Genomic DNA, 17,240 nt, shown 5'->3' on the forward strand with positions numbered 1-17,240 from the left:
GGGACGTAAAATACAGGAAGAAATACAGTTAGGCAAACAGTTATCAATAAAATAATGACTGTATTTTCTTGCATTATATTAGTGTAAAATATTTTTGATAATGAACATTTTTCCTGTGACGACAGAATTAATAATATTTATATTATAAATAATCAATAATTAATATTTATGTAAATATCGATTGAGAAACATTCACTGTTTATAAACTTTAAATTAAAGCACATTTGTTTTAATGTAATTTTGAAGCAACTAAAAGTTTAAATAAGATCGGCTTTAGCTTTAATTTCTTTCAACAGCAATTCTTTTGTTCTGAGCAGGCTTACCGAAAGCGGTGAGAAATCGAAGCGAGAATGTCGGAAAATTTGGAAATATTTGACTCCATGGTTTATTGTTGGGGTTCCGTTCAACTGATGTGGTTTGTTTTTGTTAAAGAAGTCGATCTTCCACCTCGATATGCTGAGAAAGGTATTAATTAATACAGTAATGAAAATCTCTTCTAAGAGAAAGATATTTACCGAAGTCCACTTTCAGTGGGAAAAAAGCCGCACGGATCCAGCGGCCCGATTATGACAGGCATAGAATCAACATCAGTAACGATGGGCATGGAAATGACTGATGTGCCCTACAATGTCACCAATGTTATTTCCGCCCCAAATTTTAAGTGCCTTACTGCAGCTGCCGCATTCATTAATGGTAACATTAAGCAAATACGAACGATCATCATCTATTTGATAATATGCTAATTATTTTCATAAGGATACCAAGGTCCAGTAAAAGTAGGACAGAATGCTTTGAACATCAAAATAGACGGAGGTTTGAGCTTAACAAATGCAGCATTTGAAAAGCATGAAAAATTTCAGTCGCTCGTTGCTGAAAGTGGATATAATATTGATAAAACCTACAAGTATGAATGAAATTGTCATAAACAGATTCAACAATCGTTTTTAAAATAATTTTAAATAAAATTTATATTTGTATACTCACATATGAAAATTTTAATCACTTTTCTTAATATACATAATAATATTTATAAACTTATATACATCAATCCTAAAAGATATGAAGAATTTATGCATTTTTTAGAACTGTTGCCGAATTTTCAGCAGAAAGCAGCTTGGAGACGCGCCTTGAGGTCACTTTGGAGTCATTGAGAAAAACTTTTCCGGGTACTTGGCAAGATGCAGTGGCAATATTTGTGGAAAAATCTCTGCACAGCATTTTGGAAATCGTAACCATCAATGATCCCGTTCCGTTGGAAACTTATGCTGTTATTGGACGACCAGCTTCTGTAGAGGATGATGACGACGACGACGACGACGACGAATGAAGTTCAAAATGCATAATTTACTGATCGGATATCTTATTATCCATCTTATTATCACATTTATAATTTTTCATTTATGATGCTAATTATTTTCTTAAATTTGAAAATATTTCAAATTATCAAATTGCAGATAAAATAGTTTCAACTTTTACTTTCCATGATGCCATAATTGATGATAATAACGGAAAAATAAATTATTTTTATAATAAATATTAATAAAATATTATAAAAATTGTTGTTGCTTTTACTTGATTGCGTGTACTGTAAAAATGTTTTTTTACTTTCACTTAACTAATGAGTTGTGTTGCCATGGCAACGCAACTTTTAGTCGATTAAAAGTAAACCGCCCGCCCGCCATTTTGCCCAACTTTTTTTCTTCCTGGTCAAAAAATTTTCGTTATTCCCTCAACAGCAATCTATTCTTCCTTATGTTGCAAATTTTAACTGATAATACTCAGCTCCAACTGCTGAAAAACCGGTTTTCCGGTGGGTCGATGCTGATGAAACGATGATGAAATCTTTGATTAAAAACACCATTTAAATAATAATAACAACAAATATAAATAATAATAATAATAGTAATAAATGTATCTATGGTGTAGGAACTTTTGAAATAAATTTTTTACATCTTTGTTTTAGATGGATAGGAATATTCACATTAATGTACTGTTGTTGTTGTTGTTGTTAGTAATAATTGAAACTGATACTCTATGACAGACAGTATTTGTGGAAAAAAGTGAAACTAATTTGAAATGAAAAATTCAAAATAATTCACGTGGAAAATACAAATTTTTCAAATTAATGCGTTTCAACAGAACCAATACTATTTTTATTCAGAAAATATTCTCCGTCTCTGACAATATTGCTATGCTTTGTATGCTAATTTGTCAACAATTAATTGTTCTACTTGCATTCCATTTATAAGTGCTTTTCACTTGAAAAATGGGCTCTCACATGACATGATACCTGTGCCATGATATAAAAGCTTTTATTATATGTGCCACTGGTAATGTGATCCCCAATGTACGAATGTTCACTTCCAAGAATCCCTGTTGCCAAATAAACTATCTGCTACAGAAGGATTGACTTCAAAAATTTGAATAATGCAAAAAGTATAACTAGCTTGTTTGTTATCGGCACTTCTAACAGACGCTCAAATAAATGCCGTTAATTTGCCATACAAGAGATTGAGAAATATTCAAATAACTTTGAAATGACTAGATACAAAATCAAATGGCCGAACTCGTTTTTTTGCATTTGTGAAAATTAGGGAGGTTAAATAAGAGTTCAGAAAAGACATTAATGCAAAAAGCTGTCATTTAATTATAAGCTGTATTTTCTTTAATAATATTAATAAATATATTTTTGATAATAAATATTATTCAGTTGCATTGAAATTAATATAATATTTTGTAATATATTATATAAATATTAAATATTAAAAGACGTATATTTATATAAATATCGATTGAAAAACCTTTAATGTTTGTAGGTAAATGCATTAACTTTAAATTAAATAACATTTATTTTAATGTCACTTTAAAGTAAATAAACGTATAAATACGATAGGTTTTAAGTTTTTTTTTATTCTACAAAAATTCCTTTGTAGTGAGCAGACACAGCATGTCTAAATCTAATTCAAGAACTTTCAACACGTTGTCGTTTTGCTGGGAGCCTGGAATAAGGATGCAGTTTATTTTTGTTGAAGAAAACGATTTTCCATTTTTAAATGTTCGTGCAGGTAATCACTAATACAGTAGAAAACCTTTTTCTCAAAAAAAAGTTTTTACCGTAATTTGAATTTAGAAACGAACCAGGCAAGTGATGGAAAATCTCCCCACTCGACTGAGACAGAAGGAACATCACAAGCACAAGCATCATATAATGCGCGTTTATGTGATGCCTGTGAGGTCATTTGTGCCCCGAGTGTCTCATGTCTTATTGTAGCTGATAATTTTATCAATGGTAACATTGTGCTAATAGAAATGATTTTCATCATTTGAAAATTTGATAATTATTTTCGTTAGGATTGCAAAAGTGCCTAAAAGATGAAATGATAGATTTGAAAATAAAAATTGAAGGTGGATTCAGCAAGACTGTCGAGGGGTATTATTTGTACAAACAGTTTCGATCACTGGTTGTTGGACATGGATATAATGTTGATGAAACCTACGAGTATGAATGAAATTTTTATAAATATACTTTTAAATATTTCTAATTTGAATAAGTTTCAATAAAATTTATCTTTCGTTTGTTCACATCAATTTCAAAGTTCTTGTCTGTTTTGTATGCATTCATAATGATCTTTATAAAGTGAAACAAAGCAGTTGTGAAACGAAATGGAAAATTTATGCAATATTTTAGGTCTTCACTTCAATCTCCAGAAAACAGTAAAATTGACCCGTATATTAATCTTGTTTGGCGCGTAAACATGACATTCTTATCCCTTCAAAATAAGTATTCAAGTTCAGAATATAAAATGGTCATTGTATTCGTGGACAAATGTTTGGAGAGCGTGTTGAAAAACGCATATTTTATGCCACTGGCACCTCTCGAACCGCGTATATCTCCTGTTGGAGATCCTTCGTTGGATGCGGAAAAAAAAGAAGAATGAAGATAGCAGTACGATCAACGAAAATCTACTGATCAGATATTTATTATCCATCTCATTATTTTCACTCTTATTATATTTACAATTCATGTTTTATGATGAAAATTGTTTTTTTCGATCGAATGTATTTCCAAAAATGACATTTACAATATTTTTTCCTCACAATTATATTAATCAAAATCATCACATTTATAATAAAATAAAATAAAATAAAATAAAATAAAATAAAATAGTGTTTTGCTTGTTTTCATGCGCATAAGCTATGCTAAATGCTGAAAATTAATAAAGGGATGGTCCAGTTCGCGCCAAATTTTGACCTAATTTTCTTATCGGTCGTTGAAAGCGCTATGTTATTGGACCTTCGGGCTGTGTAAAAATATTCATTGCTCGAGAACTATGTGAAGATGAGAACTGCACCAAACCGCTGAAAATTAATAAAATATTTCCATAATAAATATGGATATACAACTGCAATAATTGATGCAATATTCGTATAATTATCTGTACTGTAATGTTGTTTTTTTTTAATTTCATTAAACGCGTGGGTTGTGTTGTCATGGCGACGGAAATTTCAGTCAAAACGACCCGCCATTTTGTTTATCTTTTCTTCTATATAGTCAAAATTTTCGTTGTTCACCAAAATGAAACTTATTTTTACTTTTGTCACAAATTTCAACTAATAATACTCAGCTCAAAGTGCTGAAAAACCGGTTTTTCAGTGCCTCAGTGCTACTAATTTCATCTTCGATTATAAATCTCAATTTACATAAAAATAATAATAATCATAATCATAAAAATAGCTGAGGTATAGTGAAATTAGGTCAACCGCTGTTTGAATATTAGCTGACAACTTTGGAATCTGTTGTCTGAAAACACAGTTTCGAAAAACGTTTTGATCGTTTGGCAGAGATTTATATCACTATCAATTTGATACATGTTTTATGGTAAAGTTTTGAAAATTTGAAATTTATGCGTGCGCTTTTGCGGCAAAAAAAACCACTGTAACCACTTGGAGCAGAGAAAATTTTGGTTGTTGCAAATTTTGACCGATATTTTATGCACACAATGCTGGTGCTATTTTGTAAAAAATCGGTTGCTCATCTAGGCAATTATTTCACTGAAATAAAAATTGCCGGAAATTTGTTCAATTTCTGCCAAAATACACATATTAATAAATAAACATTTACAATTTATGTTTTTTTGTCAAGTTACAGTAACATTTTTACAGTATGAGTTTGAAAATTTTTTTTGATTTATTTGTTTACTGTAGTACTGTTTAAAAAATTAAAAATACACAGTAACAAAAAAAGAATAACTGGATGAACATTGGCATATTGTTTTTGATTATAATTTCAGTCCGTGATATTTTTATGTCCGTTTTAATTTTTCCAATTTGCTGTGGTTGTTCCATTGCTGGCCTTTGATAAGTGAGCATCGATTATCATTGCCTAGACAACGGCCGTTTCCAAGGCAACTGACTGGTGACAAGCATCATAAAGGAAGACAGTTTGAGTCGGTTTTTCATGATCTGCTTCAAAATTCCATGCGACTGTTCATGATGTCGATGATAATACAAAAATTGATCCCGGCACGCTTTCTGCTCATGACCGCCCATGTTGTAATCACAGTCTGTATCATTTGGTCACGGGTAAGTGGAAATTATTGAAACAAGTCCAGACATTTGCATGTCTGTTGTGTATGTTGTTCAAAATATATATGTTTTTTTTCTTTCATTTTCACAGGACATGAATGTTATTGCTGGGCTTCCGGACAAGTACTCGCCGGACGATTACAGTCGCAAAGATTTCGAGTAATAATTTTATCACTGACACGCTGAAATTGCAACACTGAACAGAGCTGATTTTTAGGTTCACCATTGCACTGTGTTTGTCGTTTGCTTGCTTTTTTGTTGAATACGTCGGATTTTTATGCGGGATTTCCATGTTCATACCGGCATGTGCTTTTTTCTGTAAGTATTACAATGAAATACCATTTTGCAATTTGTTATTATTATTATTATTATATAGTACAATGAAAAATGAGTATTTATTTATTTATGCTGTTTCCATTTCACTATCATCATGAATAAATTTTTCTGCTAGATGTCTCTTCTTCTTTGGCATTGTTGTTGTTATTTATATATTTTTTTTATTTGTTAGTTAGTTTGCTTTATTTTTTCCATTTCATATCCACAGAAAGGAAAAAAAGAGAGAAAATTATTTTTCACTTTAGCATCAACTGTTCACTTTGTATCCACGTTGATTTTGGTTGCCTTCATCTTCGGCGAGTGGTCGTCCAGCGTTTATTGGTACATATGGGCGTTTTGTTGTGCCCTGCCGGCCGCGGTCGAACTGGTAGTCGTTTTGAAAACACTGCTGCTACATTCCGCTTCTTGGACCACGCCCTGCTGTAGGTAGTAGTGATGGAAATTTTCCATTGCGTTCAGGTAAAAAAGATGTTCGTCCACTCACAACGGACCACTCGGTCTCGCGTGCAACAAATCGTACAAGCGGCATTGAGGTGTGCTTGTTGATTGAACTTTGGCTGAAAAAAGGGAGGAAATGTTCGCTTGATTACCGACGTTATTCTGTTTCACTATTCTACAAGTGCACGGACGGATCTTCCACATGAAGCAGGATGTGAAAAGCAAGAGCAAAAATAATAAAGAAAAATATCAATATCCTGCCTGTGTTTGTAGTAGTAGATGTGGTGTGTAAATTGAACAACGACGAAGAAAAGCTGCAAAAGTATAATTAATACATCATTTATTTGCATAATATTAAGCGATGCAACCCAAGGAAAGTAACGTGTAAACAACTGTTGTTATTCGAGGAAATGTGTCGCTTGTTGCGCATCTTGTTCACGCTTTGTCGCCAACTGATTGAAAATGACCACTTCGTGATTGCATGATCAACAACAGAAAAAATAATAAGTGGAAAAACAGCAATGATATATAAACAATCAACACTGAACTGTTATTGGTGTTCAATTAAATTATCAAAGTATACTCGTCAACGATGCAGCTCAATAATGCACGTAGATAATGATGATATGTGTGGATGAAGTAGAATAAATAAATAATCTGTGGACAGATGCGAGAAGAAATTTCACATTTTTGGAGTTTTGTCACTCATCCGTTGCTTCAAACTTTCCAACAACTTGCCCCGAGCTTCCAACGCATCTTGACCAACTTCGGCTATCAAATTCGGCGGCAGTCGCCTCCTCAGCCTAGCGTTCAACAAATCCTGCGCTTCTTCACAAGCATCAGCAGCGTGCTGTTCGGGCTCGACATCATCCCGCACCGCGGACAAAATCGACCGTTGTGCAGAACCACCGCCACCGCCACCGCCACTGACGTCGACAAAATCCACCTCCTGGTAAACATGCTGGCGACAAAGCACCGACACGTCAGCTTGTCGAGAAGCTGGCAGTTGAAAGTTGACAATACAGTCGATGGACACTTGGGCGGACGGAAAAGCGGCCACTTTTGCCGCAGATTCTTGCAAAAAATTGCCACAAACCCCGTCCTGGTTCAGAAACAGCCCAATGCTGTCTTCCAAGCTGACGAGGGGGAAAAATCTGGTCAACACGTCGCTGCTTCTGAAAGATCGAAAAAATCCCGACGACTTCATCTCGTCCAATCTCAAGCAAGTTTTGTGCTCAACTGCGGTCGACTGTCTGTCTCGGTCCACGTGCCGAACCACTGGGCCACCGCCTGTGATGCAAATGATGTTCATTTTGGAAAATTATTAAAAATCTCCTCCCTCCCCTCCCCCACTACCATTGAACATGCCTCACCTTTCGCATCGTATCGTTGACCGTTCTTCGACAAATCACGACACCGTTTCAAATGACGCTTGACATTGATCAGCACGTCACTGTCCTGCTGACGGCACTGTTCCAACTTTTGCTTGCGTTCCAATTCTTGCTTTTCAATGGCGTCGACACGAAGCTTCGAATTCGGTTCCAGGGTCGCAATTTGCAAGCACAACTGTTCCATGAGACCCGGAGCCGACTTGCAAGCCCGTTCGGGACTGATATGCTGAATGGCCGTGTAAATCGACTGCACATACGGTGACAATTGTTCACTGGCGTTGACCAACTGTTGCAACTGTTGTCGAAATTCGATCACACTGGTGATGTGATTCTGGAAATTTGCATAATTTTACAAAGCAGAAGAAAAAGAACCAAAACCAAAACTGACTTTGTACATTTCTTGTTGTCGACGAACGTGGTCGAGTTCCTCTTCCCAGATTCGTTGGAAAAGCGGCTGCAAGTCGTCGACCACGCTAGAATGAGCACCGAGGTCAACTTTGAGCTTCTGACATTGCAACTTAAGATCGTTGAACTTCTGGCAGTCGATCAGACATTTCCGTCTGGTAACATCCCGTTGTAGTTCAACCGCTTGTTGGACAATTTGGGAAAATTGTCCACGACATTTCTGAAACATTCCACAATTTTTAATTCTTATTCCCTCCCATTCGCAGAGTTATCAACGAAAAATGGAACCGAATGGAAGAGAACAATTACCGCGAGTTCGGATTCGATTTTTCCAAATTCTTTGGAAAATGCGCAACTGGACGAACATCTGCCGAGACGATAATCTTGCATTGGAGGAGGATATTTGGTGGTCGAAGAACCGGACGACTGGGATCCGTTGAGCGAAGAAAAATAGCCGGAAGACGAAAATGAGCCCGCCGACGAACCGCCACTACCTTTGGAATTATAATAACAAGAAGAAGAAGAAGAAAAAGAAAAAGAAAAAGCAGAAGGAACAGGAGGAGCAGGAGGAGGTGGAGGAGGAGTAGAACCGTTGTTGCCAGTTGCGGACGAGGTGCCAGAGGAGCATTTCAAATTCGACGGCAATATGACCGAACCAATACCGAACTGTTCCAACGCTCTGAAAAAAAGGCATCCCACACATGAGACAAACCCATCCCCTGATTGCAGTGCGAAATTTGGCATACTTTGAAAATTCATCCGACAAATTGTACAACGGCACCAGTTCCGGTCGACGGCCGACCGACGAATTTGCATTCGAAAGCATCGTTTCAGTGGTTGCAATGACGTGAGGTACGAACGACAAGTAGTGCAACTTGTCGGGCAACGATCTCAAAAAGCTGATGAACAAACTGCAACGCTGCAAGCTGGACGACAACTGCAACAATTTGCGTCTCGTTTCTTTCAGACGTTCTTCAGTTTCGGACGATTTTCTGAAAATCACACATGCATACCATACATACGAAAAGTTTGCCAACGCTGCGCTCGAACAAGCACAAACTCACCGGAGAATTTCATCAAGGAGACGATCCCTGGTAACGACGACCGCTTCGATCATTTTCTGACAAAATATGCGAATCTCGTTCTGCTGAGAAGCTTTCCTCTTGCAACACTCTTCCAACAGCAACTCCAGCACGTCGATCTCGTCGGTCACTTCGGCTTCGGCTTGCAAAAGTCGCTTCAACAGAAAAAAACATCAACCAAATTCGCTCAGCTTCTTCTTTCTCTCTTCCCTCTCCCCTCCCCTCACATTCAAGTGTGAAATTTGTTAGATTATAAAATTAAGATTAAAATTTAAAAAAAACATCAAAAATCAAAATTATACTTCGAAAAGCAAATCGAACTTCTCTTCGGCTTGATCGTACGCTGACAAAGCGTCGACGAAGCACAGCCGACTCTCGGCCGAAGAAGCTTCAACGCAACGCTGACAAGCCAACAGGCCAGTCTCGAAAGAGAACAATTCTTTGCGTTCACCGTGCGTTGCTAAGCGAAAAAAAATATTCACAAAACACCAAAACAAACAAACAAACAAAACAACATACTGCATATTTCATCATCATTGCTTTCAATTGCTGGCAGTTGGCCAGATTTCAATATCACCTTGTGGGAACGGAACATTTTCGCCTGATGGGTTCGAGATTTGCAACCGACGCACAGCAGCTGTTGACACGTTTGACAAAAATACATTGCGCTTGAAAACTGAAAATTCAATACAAAAATTCACCAACGCTTTGATTATATATATATATATATATGTATATACAATCGGTTCGGACAATATCTTCGATTTACCTTGCAGTCGCAGTTGGCGCACGCCTCTTCGGAATTCACGCACGAAACAAGCAACAGGCCAATCAATTCATCCAATTTTGATCTGCTGGTACTGAATGGGGTTTTTTTCCTTAAAAAACAAACGATTCAAATTGACGAAAATTCGTAAAATGCATTCGTTTATTAAAATCCCGCCAAACCGAGGAGGAAAAATTTTCCAAACCAAATTTGCATATTTCTACGGTTGTTCATTTGAAAATAGTGATTGAATAAATTGCAAATGACGCGTGAAAATTTTTTCACTACACCACCAATAACAACAACAATAACTCAATGACTCTTTTCACATTTGTTTCCTTTGACATTATGGAATTTTTATAATGCATTGAAATTTATTACAAGCATTTTATTCGGCAAAACATGAATTCCTTAAATCAATATAATCAATTTGAAAAGTGAAATGCAATGACGCTTTACAATGATCACGGTGCTGATAGGCTCATCAAACTGGAATTTTGACCGGAAAAGCTCGTCGTGCGCAGAAAAATCAACAATCAATAATTTGACCAAACCAACAACAACAACAACAACAACAACAACACTGGAAAAATAGCAGTTAGCATTCAAGGAGAAAAAAACTACCCAAATATACTTTGCCAAGAGAAGAGGGAAAAATAATCAAAGCCAAACATAAGCATGCATATTGTTATGCTTGCACCACATTCGATGGTCGGAGAGATCAGATCACGCTTTGTCGATCGGTTAATAAGAACAGAAATTATATCGTCTTTTTCGATCGAACGCAGAATAAGAAAAAGCTATGCTTGCTTATACATATCAAATATGTATCATAAAGAACATAGTGGATGGAGAGTGGAGTGGAGGAACTTTAGTCAGCTTGCTGAATAAATGATTCAGCTTCCAGTGTTAGATGTCGTTAAGCAGCTGCCGACTTCGCATAAAGCTGTAGCCAGTCAGCAGACACACACAAACACATACACATACACACACGCTCGGCATCCGAAAAGCGAGCATTGCACTACTGCTACATTTCTTGTTTTCGGACATCGCATGCCCAGATGACCAAACATTGCTGCTATTTTATATGATCATTCGATGAATCATCATTAGACCAATAATACTAATGCAAACAAAATGTGAATGAGCGGAAATCGTGCACGGCTAAATGAGCAAAAAAAAACAAAACTAAAAACACACTGGCACGCCAGACATCAATTCTTTATGCGTCATTGTTAAATATGCTATGAACAATGAATGCAACAAAATGACTCAGACCTGATTTTAAACTTGCCTACTAAAATTTACTTTTTAAGCCAGTTTTTTCTTTCATTTATTTATATATTTTTTTTACGCTAAAATACGTTGAAATAAATATCCAATTGTGCAAGTAAACAAAAAGATTACTGGTCGAAATAACTTTAAAACGCGTATTAAATTGCTCTTATAAATATGAAATTACGCTCAACAGAAAATTGAATGCAATCTTTACTTTAATTCCTGGTAACGCGACTCCTTTGAAACATTCCCGACTTGATAATTTCTTTTTTTAACAAATAAACTAACAGCTGTCAAATTATGAGACTAGTAATTCATGTGGGCTTGTGAAGTGACATGAAATAACGACAAAATCGAAAGTTCGTTCAGTTTACCCGCATTCAGCGCACATAATTTCATGACCAACGCCGACCGATCCGATACACTTTCGACAAAACACATGACCGCAGCACAACCATACGGGATCTTTGATCAATTTTGAACAAGAAGGGCATGTCAGCAAATTGCGACTGTGCAACTGGCTCTTGAGAATTATTAATGGAGCCAGAGTGCCGAACTGTTCAAACGTTCAAACCAAATGAAAACTCAACGCTACCCACATATGACATATAAAATACTGGCATACTGTATCGATCAGGTTCATTTGATTATTTTGAATTACGGTAATTTTAAAGAGTTTCTATTTCCAAAGTAGTTTATCAAATAGTCTGATACATGAATTTAAAAATAAAGTGAAATAAAACTGTTGCAAAAAAATAATTAAAAATGCATTTTCTTCCTTTTAATGCATGGTTGATGTGAACTTGTAATTTATATTTTTTGAAAAACGGTTATTTGAAGTTAACTTAAAATTAATAGCTTAAAAATGAAAAATTTCATCTAAATATAAGTTCATAAACTAATAAACTGCATCGATCATTATTTGAAAAACATATGCATAAAGATGGAGATAAATTGTTGGCTTTTTATACGAATTTGTATACTGTTTATCAGTTTGCCAATTGTTGAAATGATGTCAGTTGGAAATTGGCACAGCTTTACATCAAATGAATAGTTGAATGTTAAAAAATTCGCAATTTTTACTTTAGCTCACATAAAGTTGATGATTGAATCTGAAAAGAATTTGTACAAATGTTTCAAAATTTGGATTCAATAACTTGAACCAACAGTTATTTGTGGATTATTGAAATGATTTAGATATTATTCGAAAGCGACAACTGTTCCAAGATTATAGACAAGCAGGAATTAAAGCAACAACTTCAGACAGAATTTTCACAGCCAACACAGCTGCATTTGTGTGATGTAAGTGAGTAAATTTGAGAATGAAGTGAAATAGAGAGAAATAACGAGAAAATCTGCGAGAAAAATTGCATTTAATAAATGCAATATGCATTTGAAGCCCACCTTCAAAGATTAGCAATGATCGTTTAACATGAACTTTATCAAAAACTGTTAAAATAATTACAACAATTTATGGATTTTATTTTTGGCAAACTTATGATCAGACTAAAAAGCATTCATGAACATAACTATGCCTAGATTGCAACTGATGCTGCATTTTCAAAAAAGACCTGTATTATACTCATGGTGGCAATTAGACGGAACAGACGAAATAGCTAGTGAATGAAGAACATAAATGTACGTTTTAAGAAGCGGTAAAATAGTGCATGCTATGTAAATTCAATTACAATAAATAAATAAAAAAATTATATTTTTTTATATATGCATGCATGTCTGAATGTATGAATAGAATATGTTTGTTTGGTTGATTGAATGTATATACTTTGGAAATTTGAACACCGTTCACTGCATAACATGAATGTGACTACCGATGAAATCTGCCTTGTTCAGCGCTTTGTACTGACTTTGGGCGACGTTCATGGAACCGATCATAGGGTCGTGGAAGGCGGTATCGAGTGTAGGAAGCAAAACTGGTGCACGATTTGGAACAACCGGCGAAGGCACATCATTTACAGCTACCGTTGTGGAAGTTGGAGCGGGAAAGTGAAAATAGTTATTTTGAACTTTGGCACTTTGTTGCTGAGCGTAATAAACACCGTCTTGAGTTTTCTTGCCATTGAAAAGGCAGTTCTCATCGTAGCCGAGACCGGATAAAAGTCGATTGCGTATAATTCTTAAACAATCAACAAATAGAAAGATAATATTCAAGCAAAAGGCATGCAAATAATTTTCACACCAGCACCAGTGCAGCAATAGCTGATAAGAAGGAAACGTGTTCATAATGGCTATAATTTATAGTGGAAATTTTTACAAGTAAAACCTTGCACTCGTTTATTTAATACTTCATAAAACACGCTCCACTTATTCAGCCTAGATTACAACGAAAAAATTATTGTTTTACGGTTGCCCACCATAAATAATAGCACTTCCATTAATCATTCTTTACGTTCAACAATGAAAAAATGGCAATTGCATAATATAATAAAATCTACATAATATTGAACATCATGAAAATATACAAACAAATGCCTACAGTAAGTGAAAAGTAGGCGTGATAATTATTTTATGGTGTAGTTGCAAAATTTACTACAGCTGATAAAAACTGCCAATTGGATATTATATTAAAGTAAGATTGAAGTATGGATATTTTTGAAAATATCATAATTTAACTTTGAAATTATTATTTCAATAAAGAAAACTGAATAAAAACATCTGAATATAATTGATATGACTAATTGAATTATCATATACCTATTAATTGAAGAAATACTGGGCACATTGTACTCGGTGCAAATGCCATCCGCGATAAGTCTCTCTCGTATTTCCCATGAAAACATGGACGGTCGGCAGCGCTTGTAAATATTGATGGCAGCAATAACTTCGGGAAGTGATTTCTTTGGTTTGGAACCGCCAATTTTACCGGGTTTTATAGAGCCTGTTTCACGCCACCTTCATTCAAAAGGAAAACAATGAATAAACATACTATACTAATTCAACAGTGCAACAACGTTAGCACTGGTCTGCGTAATTTATATATATACTTGGATAAAATTTTTGATACGCAACCATGAGAGACTCGCAATTCTTTCGATATTCGACACGGCTTCACACCACGAATAGCCATTTCGACGATTTTTTGCCGAAGAGCAGCTGGTAAAGGACGTCCATTAGCATAAGTGCCGCCAAGTTGGTTTGTAGCAAGGCGAGCTGAAAAATCAAAACAACAACAAAGATACAAACACTATTTTCTCAGAGATTTAAAAAATAAATGGCTTACTTGAAATACTATCTGCTTGGGATATTACTTTATCGAAATCTTTGTTTCTCACCAAAATTGGCGTACCACTAGCAGTTGGCTGATGAAAACGTTCGTACTCTTCTACTTTCTGAAAACAATTGATCTTCACAAATAGATAATTTGTCCAAAATTAAAAAAATGCAAAATATGACAGCTGCTGTCCATATTTCACATAATTCGAAATTGCTTATTGCATAATTCCTCATTGCAAATCTTGCTTTAGAAACACATACACATACACATACACATATTCATTGATAAGAAAATACAAATAAAAGCATAAAAACATCTGCATAATTTTTTGACATGCAATTTGTAAAATGAAACACGTTTCGTCCAAAATTGGACTAGATGACGCGCATCAATCGTGGAAAGTAGAACCTTTTGGTTTTATCCAGATGACCTTAATTGCTCAATTTTACTCTCGTTCTGAATACTTTTCGTCTCTCTGTTCTACATTTTCATTTTCTGCGCACTCAAAAGAGCTTGTCAAGTTAGTGCTGCTTTTGCTCGCGTCAACATTCCGTGCACAAAAGGCATGCACAGTGTTGAATGAAAATATTAAAAACTCCAAACCTAAATTTACAACCACTGAATTTATATTACCTCCTCCACATCCTTCTTCTCCTCCTCTTTTCCATCTGAAATATACTTTCACTAGTTCAATTATTTGAAATGTACAATATTTTTTTAATTATTACATTTAAATGGTCTTTTGCTTTTGATTTGCTTTGCAAAATTTACATGCAATATTCCAATAAGACTGAGAAATAAAACCTTCGCACTGCATGCCATATGCATATACACTACAGACATGCTTGATTGAATAAAAGAGTGCAATGATGAATAGCAATTACAACAAACAATTCGTGCATGTTTCCGTACAACCTGAGAATTGCAGTTTAGTTTCAACCGTAAAATGTATATTTATTTTTATCAACTTATTAAATTTGCATAATTAATAATTAGTAGTCAAGTTGAACAGATCTTCCAAAAAGATTTAAACAACTTTTGTTTTCTATTAAGAATTCAATCCATGACAGAATCTCCATTCAATATAATTAAAAATCCTTGTTAAACATATTATATGCAAGATATATATAATAGAAATACAAAGTTCTACTGTATTAAGCAGTAGAATCGATGTGTTACTTTTTCTCTTCAATAAATCACGCTCAACAAATGAGTTAATATCATAAGAGTAGAACAGCTTCTTAAGAATTCCAATTGATTTTTTTTGTTTCCAACTTCAGAAATAGAACGCAAGCTAATTTTGAACTCATTTATTTGCACTTAGGAAATTGTTAAAGTTGCGCTTTTCTATTTTTATTCAGTTTTTTACTTATCAAATTCTATGAAGTTCCTCAATGACACCTATTTTCATGCAATTAACACGCTTGCTAGAATGGCCCAAATTTTTCTTCTTTTTAGCACCATCTATTAGTTTAGTATCAAATTGAAGATTATTTACTGTTTACTAGGCTAAAAATTATATCTAATTTTTAAATTACCAATTACGTCACATCTTCGGTGTCAATTTACTGCATGCAATGATAAGTTATGCGTGCAACAGCAAAAGCCCTTGCGTATCGAAGCAGCAACAGTGGGTTCAAATAATCTATTCAAAGCTTGAAATATTTGCATAATTGCGTTTAAAAACTAACTGGACATAATTTTAACTGAAAATCCAAAATGATTCTACTTTATTCAAGTCCTTTGTCAATCAAGCTCATGCAAGCATACCTTATGTATACGACTTTATCGTCAACTGGGAAAATTTATATTTGAGAAATGTTGAGCTAAATTCCAAGCAATTAAAGTTGATTATTATACTAAAACTAATCGACAACCCTACGCTATTGTTATCATACGTCAAAATTAAAAAGTTAACTGTAAAAGTTGTAAGTGAATTTGCTAATCTATGTTTTTACAACTATGATCATATATATGTGCTCATTGCTGTCAAAAAATTGCATAACACCGTCATATTTGTGTTATTTATATAAAAAGAGGAATTTTCTACAGATATGATATAAGTACAAAGAGAGAGATGATGATGATGATACTTAGCTTAAATTTGCTGCTATTACAGGTGTTTACTTACTTATTCATGAAAATCACTGTCCTATTTGCAAATAATTATCTGGCTTCAAAACGTAAAACAATCATGCACCTTTATTGCTGAATAATAATAATTATTATTATTTCGAAAAAACTATCAGCAAAAAGCAGATGAACATGTGTGTGTGCGTATGTGTACGGGTATGGGTGTATGGGTGTATGGGTATACTTATAGATATGCTCATTTGCTGCACAACTGATGCAAGCGAGTAGAACAAATCATATCCAACTTACCCTGAGCCATTCTTCGAACTTCTGCTCAAAGTCATCCGGATTCAACTGCTGTCCCATTGGATAAGGAAAAATTGCCGTCTTGTCCAGCGATACTGCGCAATTGTATACGGATGGCTATGCGCATCCGAAGTTGGTGGTGAGCAAAAATGTGTGATCAACTAACTTCACGGCAACAGTTTGCCACTTGCACGTTCCGTCGAAAGTGACAATTAGCGAACTGTGCGTTTTTGCTTGCCTGCCTGCCTACTCCTGCAAGAGAGTATAGTAGCTACCGGGCGAAAGTGGATCTTTCTAGAACGTCCGTTGGAAATGGGTTAGTGTGGTGGCCCTGAGCGAAATCAAAA

At 35.0% G+C, this 17,240-nt stretch overlaps 6 protein-coding genes across 6 annotated transcripts; 3 read left to right on the plus strand and 3 right to left on the minus strand.

Moving 5' to 3' along the window:
* The first annotated feature begins 350 nt into the window (after positions 1-350).
* On the plus strand, positions 351-2,248 carry Tsp_08864 (hypothetical protein). The gene is made up of 4 exons (XM_003374089.1): positions 351-465; positions 532-693; positions 1,104-1,288; positions 2,162-2,248. Exons 1-4 carry the CDS (start codon positions 351-353, stop codon positions 2,246-2,248), a joined length of 549 nt encoding a protein of 182 aa, XP_003374137.1.
* A 699-nt stretch (positions 2,249-2,947) lies between these two features.
* Tsp_08865 (conserved hypothetical protein) lies at positions 2,948-3,938 on the plus strand. Its single transcript, XM_003374090.1, has 4 exons — positions 2,948-3,065; positions 3,131-3,289; positions 3,406-3,499; positions 3,689-3,938. Exons 1-4 carry the CDS (start codon positions 2,948-2,950, stop codon positions 3,936-3,938), a joined length of 621 nt encoding a protein of 206 aa, XP_003374138.1.
* Positions 3,939-5,478: 1,540 nt separating this feature from the next.
* Tsp_08866 (transmembrane protein 107) lies at positions 5,479-6,348 on the plus strand. The gene is made up of 3 exons (XM_003374091.1): positions 5,479-5,583; positions 5,678-5,745; positions 6,168-6,348. Exons 1-3 carry the CDS (start codon positions 5,479-5,481, stop codon positions 6,346-6,348), a joined length of 354 nt encoding a protein of 117 aa, XP_003374139.1.
* Positions 6,349-7,042: 694 nt separating this feature from the next.
* Positions 7,043-9,902, minus strand: Tsp_08867 (conserved hypothetical protein). The gene is made up of 7 exons (XM_003374092.1): positions 9,758-9,902; positions 9,541-9,698; positions 9,221-9,393; positions 8,869-9,148; positions 8,140-8,376; positions 7,734-8,082; positions 7,043-7,650 (listed from the first exon to the last, which is right to left on the minus strand). The coding sequence occupies exons 1-7, from the start codon at positions 9,900-9,902 to the stop codon at positions 7,043-7,045; spliced, it is 1,950 nt and encodes a 649-aa protein (XP_003374140.1).
* Positions 9,903-11,087: 1,185 nt separating this feature from the next.
* Tsp_08868 (nuclear factor 7, ovary) lies at positions 11,088-11,890 on the minus strand. The gene is given in 4 exon segments (XM_003374093.1): positions 11,088-11,168; positions 11,467-11,536; positions 11,657-11,838; positions 11,849-11,890. 4 exon segments carry the CDS (start codon positions 11,888-11,890, stop codon positions 11,088-11,090), a joined length of 375 nt encoding a protein of 124 aa, XP_003374141.1.
* Positions 11,891-13,085: 1,195 nt separating this feature from the next.
* Tsp_08869 (paired box protein Pax-9) lies at positions 13,086-15,331 on the minus strand. Its single transcript, XM_003374094.1, has 6 exons — positions 15,319-15,331; positions 15,148-15,182; positions 14,530-14,629; positions 14,285-14,450; positions 13,995-14,192; positions 13,086-13,416 (listed from the first exon to the last, which is right to left on the minus strand). Exons 1-6 carry the CDS (start codon positions 15,329-15,331, stop codon positions 13,086-13,088), a joined length of 843 nt encoding a protein of 280 aa, XP_003374142.1.
* Positions 15,332-17,240: the final 1,909 nt, after the last annotated feature.

This window comes from Trichinella spiralis, assembly GCF_000181795.1.
Source record: "Trichinella spiralis strain ISS 195 chromosome Unknown Scfld6, whole genome shotgun sequence".
NCBI classification, from domain to species: Eukaryota; Metazoa; Nematoda; class Enoplea; order Trichinellida; family Trichinellidae; genus Trichinella; species Trichinella spiralis.

Bases quoted from the DNA above. Each gene is read 5' to 3' on its own strand.
- Tsp_08866 (XM_003374091.1), top strand. From the start codon at position 5,479: ATGCGACTGTTCATGATGTCGATGATAATACAAAAATTGATCCCGGCA. The intron at 5,584-5,677 runs GTAAGTGGAAAT...TCATTTTCACAG, and splicing joins TCTGTATCATTTGGTCACGG to GACATGAATGTTATTGCTGG. The intron at 5,746-6,167 runs GTAATAATTTTA...TTTTCACTTTAG, and splicing joins TACAGTCGCAAAGATTTCGA to CATCAACTGTTCACTTTGTA.
- Tsp_08864 (XM_003374089.1), top strand. From the start codon at position 351: ATGTCGGAAAATTTGGAAATATTTGACTCCATGGTTTATTGTTGGGGT. The intron at 466-531 runs GTATTAATTAAT...GTCCACTTTCAG, and splicing joins ACCTCGATATGCTGAGAAAG to TGGGAAAAAAGCCGCACGGA. The intron at 1,289-2,161 runs GTAGAGGATGAT...ATTTTTATTCAG, and splicing joins TTATTGGACGACCAGCTTCT to AAAATATTCTCCGTCTCTGA.
- Tsp_08865 (XM_003374090.1), top strand. From the start codon at position 2,948: ATGTCTAAATCTAATTCAAGAACTTTCAACACGTTGTCGTTTTGCTGG. The intron at 3,290-3,405 runs GTAACATTGTGC...TAAAAATTGAAG, and splicing joins AGCTGATAATTTTATCAATG to GTGGATTCAGCAAGACTGTC. The intron at 3,500-3,688 runs GTATGAATGAAA...GCAATATTTTAG, and splicing joins AATGTTGATGAAACCTACGA to GTCTTCACTTCAATCTCCAG.
- Tsp_08869 (XM_003374094.1), bottom strand. The intron at 14,451-14,529 runs GTATTTCAAGTA...TTGATTTTTCAG, and splicing joins AGTAATATCCCAAGCAGATA to CTCGCCTTGCTACAAACCAA. The intron at 13,417-13,994 runs GTATATGATAAT...TGATTGTTTAAG, and splicing joins AGTATTTCTTCAATTAATAG to AATTATACGCAATCGACTTT.
- Tsp_08868 (XM_003374093.1), bottom strand. From the start codon at position 11,890: ATGTCATATGTGGGTAGCGTTGAGTTTTCATTTGGTTTGAAC. The intron at 11,537-11,656 runs GTAAACTGAACG...GAAATTATCAAG, and splicing joins ATTATGTGCGCTGAATGCGG to TCGGGAATGTTTCAAAGGAG. The intron at 11,169-11,466 runs GTAATTTCATAT...TTGCTCATTTAG, and splicing joins CATTCAATTTTCTGTTGAGC to CCGTGCACGATTTCCGCTCA.
- Tsp_08867 (XM_003374092.1), bottom strand. From the start codon at position 9,902: ATGTATTTTTGTCAAACGTGTCAACAGCTGCTGTGCGTCGGTTGCAAA. The intron at 9,394-9,540 runs GTATAATTTTGA...TTTCTGTTGAAG, and splicing joins AGTTCGATTTGCTTTTCGAA to CGACTTTTGCAAGCCGAAGC. The intron at 8,377-8,868 runs GTTTGTCTCATG...GGAATGTTTCAG, and splicing joins GCACTGCAATCAGGGGATGG to AAATGTCGTGGACAATTTTC.